The sequence below is a fragment of the Halyomorpha halys genome, unplaced genomic scaffold (genome assembly GCF_000696795.3).
Source record: "Halyomorpha halys isolate HHAL.00 unplaced genomic scaffold, Hhal_1.1 Scaffold481.1, whole genome shotgun sequence".
NCBI lineage: Eukaryota > Metazoa > Arthropoda > Insecta > Hemiptera > Pentatomidae > Halyomorpha > Halyomorpha halys.
Genome location: NW_027113262.1, coordinates 159,118 through 166,590, shown reverse-complemented (window position 1 = coordinate 166,590; position 7,473 = coordinate 159,118). Strand labels below are relative to the sequence as shown.

At 25.7% G+C, this 7,473-nt stretch overlaps 1 protein-coding gene across 1 annotated transcript in view; it reads right to left on the bottom strand.

The window, feature by feature from the left end:
* The window catches only part of LOC106683405 (retina and anterior neural fold homeobox protein 2), a 62,899-nt gene extending 56,027 nt beyond the window's left edge, over positions 1–6,872 (bottom strand). Inside the window, exon 1 of the mRNA XM_014424850.2 lies at positions 6,781–6,872. Within this exon, the coding sequence (XP_014280336.1) occupies positions 6,781–6,862 (82 nt within the window). The 5' untranslated portion in view covers positions 6,863–6,872. The remainder of the gene's footprint in view (positions 1–6,780) is intronic.
* Between the last annotated feature and the right edge of the window lie 601 nt (positions 6,873–7,473).

The following is a 7,473-nucleotide window of genomic DNA, read 5'->3' as shown; positions in this document are numbered from 1 at the left end:
ATATTATTTTCTTTGTGTCTGCAAATATTGTATTAATTGATCATCTATTGATTTTGATTGTGTAAGATTATATAATTCAGAAATAAAAAAAAATTATGTTTCGTAATGAAGATAACAATAATAATAAATCTTAATAAAATAGTCTATTTTACTTCATACATTAAATTACGGATGTGAAAAGTGACCCTCGGACTGAAGAATTCATGAGACATAATACGTGGATCTATGTGATCTGTTTAATCCAGATAAATTAAATTTTCATAGGTTCAAAGTGATTTAAATAAGTTTATATAGTTGTTAGGTGTATGGAGAAGGGATTAACTGAATGAACCTAACAGAAGTGCATAGATCCCTAGCATTTAACTTTAAATTAGTCATCTAACCAATTGGTTCCCAATGGTTAATTTGTATTGTCTAACTAAGGTGTATTTTAGTGTTAAATAATTGTGAAATTTTATATTAAAATATAGCACTTCCAATACAATTGTAATATTTTCCATCTCAGTTATCCAATCTAATTGACTATTGCAAGTCAAATGAAAACTTTTTATTAGCAGCCCTCTCTTTTCTTTAATAATAGATGTAGCTAACTTTTTAACAAACTACAGGATTCTTTTATTATGAATTCGAGGCACGATCCTTTTATAATCGTTAAATATAAATCATGATAAAAATTAAATTAAAATACAATTTGTTATATTTGAGAAGGAAAAGAAATTACATCAAAGTTACATTAGAATTTAATAATCTTATATTAAAGGATAGGATCTATATTAAACGGTGTTAAATTTTATTTTCAAGAAAGAAAAGAATAACAATTTAATTACTAAATAATGAACTAATTAATTTTCTGTTTTCAAAGAAGAAATAAATGGTTTTAATAAAAATGCCTTTTTTGAAGACCATGCAATATCTTAAAAAAGAAATTTCCAAAATAAACCTACTCATTAACTCAGCTATTCATTCTAAATTTTTAATCAAATCGTTTATCAAGAATTAAAATCCTCATTAGTTAATTAAAAATCAGAATTAATAATAGCTTATGTAACTGCATATTCCATCGCTTTATTGATTTTTTTTTCATTGTTATTAATTAAAAATTATTATAAGCCGGAATATTTTTTTTAGTCAATATTTCTGAGCAATATTATAAATTATGACATTATCATCTTCATAACTTGTATTTCATTAAATCTTTCTTGCATATCAGAGCTTAAGTAAAAATGTTGTTTTTTTGTTATTGAGGAAAGTATATATATTAATTAATAATTAACATAATATTTCTGAAATTAATCATTAGACACTTGATATAAAATTTATAAGCTGTGAATGCGGCTGATAGGTCGGGTTTTATAATGAAGGCGATTATTTCTAAATATTCCCTCGGTCACAGGGTGCCAATGAGGTTTCAATTCCACTTCCTCAAGGGGTAGTAATACGAAATTCTTTTGATTTCACTTAGGGGTAATTTGTCGGTTCCGAAAGGGAAATTGTAAGAGAATTAGATTAGGGGTGAAAATGTGATTAACGGTTATGATTAAGGCGAGGTCCGCTTACTTTTCAACATTTCCCAATCAAAGGCCTTTAATTGGTGGTAAATTATTGGGAAAATGTTTTTAGAAGGGAGTGAGGTCGATCCTGAGGACCTCTTTCTTGTCGTCTTTCAACCCTTTTCTTTTCCAATATAAAGCAATATCTATTAATAATTTATCATAAATAATTTTTGTATTTATTTCTATGTGTAGAAAAACCTATTTTAGAGATTGTAGGTATATATTTTGGCTAATGAAGTATTAAATATATATTAATAATTTTAAAAATATTGTAAAAAAAATATTACAGTTTCCGGTAAAGTTAATATGAAACATAAATTATAAGCGCATATAGTTATTTTTTATTTAAATAAAACATTGGACAGAAGATGTAATCCTATTTTGTACAAATGACCACTAAAAACTACAATTTAATGTTACATGAATAACCGTAAAAACTAAGTAAGGATAGTTCTGCAAACATCATTAGATAATAGTACATTAAAAACAAAAAAATAGGACAAACAAGTTAATTTGTTTGTACTACAACAGAAATAATATACAAGAGGAAAGGGCAAAAGCTGAAAAAGAGTAAGAAACTTGATGATGGACAAGAGAGTCAGAAAATATTACAGAAAGTAGAAAATAAATAGAGAAAAAAGTATATTGTGGCTTACTAAAGACACTCAGAGATTAACAACCAACAGATAAATATATGGTTTAACGGAAACTGGAGAAAAGGCTTTCCAGATGAAATGTGCAAATAATTCCGTGCAAATAATTGTGTAACAGACAAAAAACACCAATTATTACGCGCCTCACAAAAAAAAAATTATACTTGGTGTATTTACACTACATTAATTTATTACTAATAGAGACTTGAGCTAACTCAAGTCAAGTGTTTTACAAGACATATTTCTTCAAACATTTGATTTTAGAAAGTAAAAAATAATTTATTTGGTCTCTAAATTTTAAAAATATTTTTTAAAATACTCATCCCATGAGAAAAGTTATAAGTAATGAAGTTGAAGAATATTATTTAAATTTAATTTGAGCTCTGAAGGGTACCTGTAGTCCAAATTTTTCTATAAAAATTAACATAAAACCGAAAACTTTGAAAATGAAATTTAAGGACAAGTTTTGAGTTCATTAAAAATCTGTGTAGAGCCTGGTACGATCAAATATAATAGACTAATTTAGTATGTGTGGCGTTATTTTTATGATGGATATAACCATACTATTTTTCCTAATAATCAAACAATGAAACCTAGATGACAAGTTAAACTATGAGTGCACATAGTAGTTAGTCTTTTATATTTTTTATTTAAGGTTTCTTGGATGCTCTTCAGAAAAAAACAACATAATACCATATATCTGAAATGACTCATGTATATTATAAATCTACACAGATCAAAGTTCATATTCTTATAGAAAAAAAAAACAAAACAAAATATAACTGTTTTAGTAATTAACAGGAATTTTACTGAATCAAATTTTATTTTCTAGGATTGGTCAAACTACTATTTTACATTTTTTATTGGTAATTTTAATTACCAGTTACATGTTTTTCATCAATATCAAGTGTTATAATTTAAAGATATTCTGAGTGTTGGAACTGAAAATGCTAATAGCTGACGAAATTTTAATAAGTTTTTAATAAGCAATAAATTAAAAAATAAAAAATAAAAAAAATGTTTAGAATCATTCAAAAATACTAAATAATGTTAGGTATTTTAAAAATATATTTCATAATGTTGATTTTTTGGATCAAAATGCTGAATTGTTTAACCGATAGACCCATGAAGCAGGTACAATAAATACGGATAAAAGTAAATAAATGATTTGGGCTAAAAACGGTGATAAAGATATAAAAGAAAATATGTAGAGAAATTTAAGTATCTTGGGTCTACAATAATTAGAGAAAATAAATAATAATTAAATAAATCCCAATAATTTGTAAACCCAAAAAATTAAGAAATTTGAGAACCTACTTTAGATTGTCATAAAATAGCTGAAAGAGAGGGAAAAAGCTTTATTAAAAATGTTGCGCTGACCAACTGAACTGGGTTCCCTGATACACAGCATACTTAACATTAGTAAAGTATGCTATTTCAAATTTAAAATATACTTCTGAATTAATGATATTAGATTTTATAGATATAATGTGTATGAAGAGAAAATAAAATAATTGTAATCAGGTAAAAACCTTCATAGTGGGGAACTGAAAAGACCAGATTCAAAAGAGTTGGGAATATATATTTATTGATATAATTGTAAAAATGAAAATCTTTTATAGTCGGGAAACCCGGCAGGGAAATTTAAGATTTTATACCCTTCAACAATTTTTCCATGCAACTCCGCTAACAATCAGTCAACCATCTATCTTTTCTTATTTGATTTATTTGTTTTTCTTATTTATGTTTTTACTTCATATGTGAAGTTAACACTCTTTTATTTTTTAGTTACGGGTGAAACTAGGTCTAAAAAGTATTATTTTTACTAATTCACGAATTTTTATTCAAATAAATAAAAATATATACAGAATGAGATAGAATAAGATAATATGAAAATGAATGAATAGTGTTTAAATCCAAATATTTAAACTTATCCTCCTATAAGTATTTCCGCCCGTAAAATATAAATTATCTCATTTAAAAAGGAATATCCCGAAATTTCGATATACCACAGCACAATTATGGCTGAAAAATTTGAATAGGAAATTAATTTACGTTTAAAAATACAAAAAAAATGTATTATGGTTTAAACCATAACTTAGTAATTTTATTTACTCAAACAAACTACAAATATGTCAAGACCTCCACTTAGAAATTAAAAATAAAACCTAACATGATTGAAAAGTAATAATAATATTCTCATAAATATGCAGTATAAAATATTGCACATTAATTTAGATTATGAAATTACATAAGTGCTATTTACAATTGATGGACTACCTATTACTTATGCTCATGATATAGAATTTTAATTAATTAATTAAAACAAAATAGTATATTGGCTTAATGGATTGGTCTGCGTTCCCTATGAGTGAGGTCTCAGGAAAAAATAATCTCACTTTTTTTTGGAACGCATTTGATATTGACAATTAAACTTTTTATTTAAAAATCTACAAACACATTTGAATTTGTAATCATTGTAAACGAGGTTCAGTAGGATTTTAGTTACCGATGTTCATGACATTGTTAATTCTAGAAGCTTAATGAACCTCTATTATAGCTTATAGCGTTTGAATATCTAATTGCTTTTAGTACATTTATTAATTAGTACTGTTTAAATAACTCACATGAATCGATCACTAGCTCAAAGGGTACCTAATTACGAAAATAATTAAACATTTACTCAGGGGAGGTTTGTAAACAATCTGGGAATGAGGATATTCTTACGCTTAGTTTACTACCGACCGGCTAAGCAAGTAGGATGTTAATAAAATTTATCGTGTTTATTAAAGTAAAATAATGTAAATTTATGAGGATATTTAAAGGAAACTCAAATTATTTTGTTTAGCTTTTATAAACTCAATAATAAGTTATATTATGATAAAACTTATTATTGAGTTTATAAAATAATTAAGTTTACAAATTTACTTAAAAAAGGATAAATAAATATTAACCAACCCATTTTTAGTCGATTATATTTTTTATTTTTATTGAAGTAATTATATCGCATAAGCAGTACCTAATGTTTTTTCTTATTATGATGTTTAGTTGGGTCGAAATCATAGTTAAAAGTATTAAAAATTTGTATTAATTTTACAGATCTTTCTGCTAACAGAAATAAGGTTCGCTTTTTCAAATAATGGATCTACAAACCATATTTCAATTTTGACATTGACTTACATTGCTTAATTTTTCCTTTTTATAGACTAATATATTTGTCTAATAATCTCTGATATTAAACATGACATTCACGTAAAAAAAATAAATAAAAAAAACATTTAGACAATAATTGTTCATGAACGCAATATTAGTTATACATAAATGGTTTTAGGCAAGAGTTTATAGTGTAGTTAATGGAATTTCATTTATTGATACTTTTTATGTTTTAATTTATAAAAATAAATGATCGTTCAATTTGAATTTGGTATAGATTAATAATTTCGGTGAGTGGGTAATAGAGACAATATGGTAATTAATTTCAATTATTATTATATTCATGAGATATATAAAAACAATTTATTTTAAAATAGGTGCTGCCCAAATGTTGTAGATTGTTATTTTGTTAGTGTCATTATATAGACAATCTATTAGCACATACATAAATATACAGCAGATATATTTTCAATAGTTCAATAAAAAAATATTTAAGGGGGGGAAAAAAAAACAAAGCAGACTTTAGAAAAAACATCCCTTAGTTGCATACTGTCATGTGAATATTGACGTTTAAATAGATAAATTAAATCTATGTTCATAAATGATATTGTCTCTTTTAAAAACAATTATTTTTTATCTATTAATATCAGAAATTGTTAAAAAAAAACATAAGTGCTTGAGTTTCTGAAAAATCATCAAAAATTGATTTTTTCTAACGAATACTTTCATTTGTTATCTTCGCCTTGTAACAACCAACGATTGTTAGATTGAGTAGATCATATTTCTGAAACATGAAACCTTCGTCTACTCATATCTTCTATTATGTTCGATTATAATATAAAAATAGACATTTTTTTATATTATTCAATAAATGCTATTTTCTTTAATATAAGAAATTAAAATTAAATTGAAGTAATTTTTTTAGCTCTTATGTTTCAGATACTTAATTATTAATTTATTATTTCTTAAAATTTTTGATAATAGTTTTAAGTATATGTTATTAGATTTGGTATTTAATGTGGGTCAAACATAGATTCTTAGTCTTTTATTCAGCTATAACGTTTATATTCTTGTATTTTTCGATGACGGTGTTGATTTAACACGTAACTTGAGAAAAATAATTTTAAAATCTTTGCTATATTTTGATTTAATGATTAATTAATGATATCAAGTTACGTAAAGTATTAAAGCGTTTAATTTTATGTCCAATAAAAATATTTTAATGTCACTTAATATTAGTACTAAAATTACTGATTAATATATATATGCATGTTAATTATTATTTAGAGATTCATTCAATTTGTATTAGATTGTACCAAAAAAAAAAGAAATACATGATAAATAAATATAAATGTATATTTATATAAAAAAATTGTAAATTAAAGATTGTATAAAGCCAATGACATAGATAAAATTCATACCTGTAGGGGACGTGTTGCCGAGAATTTGGTCGATGGTATAGATACCACGCGGCCGTGGTGAGACAGCCAGAGAGGACTCCATTCCTTCCAAACTCTGCGGACTAACTGAGAGAGGAGGAGCTTGGCCACGCCCCCAATTCCCCCGCCCCCACTCCGTGGTTTCCCCCCTCTTCTCTTTAAGGCCTATCCCCACTCCTTAGGTGCCCGGTATCCAGCTCGTTTAAATGGAATCTATCTGTCAATAGTGACTTCAACTTACACCCCTGCTTTTCTTTCCTGGTATAATTAATCCCCTAAGTCATGGAAATCGTATTTTGTATTTTTTAACTAAATGGTAAATAATAATAAATTATTAGAAAAAATAAAAGCAATCTTGGGTGCATTTTCTAAATTATACTTAGAATGTTTACGTATAAATTACAATTAATAAAAATTACAAATAACTTAAATGTACATAGACTGGGGAATATAAATTTAGGACCAACAAATTCTGTTGTAATAACTGTGCTGAGATAATGCTCGCTCATTTCCAACGTAATCTATATATTTTTAGTTTTATCTTTTTAGATATATATGATATGTTAAGTTTTATTAGCTACATAGGCCAAATTATAAAAAAATAAACAAAACATGAATAAATTTGTTCGTCGGTTTCAGCCAATAATTATTAAATTATAAAAATATTTCGGTGTG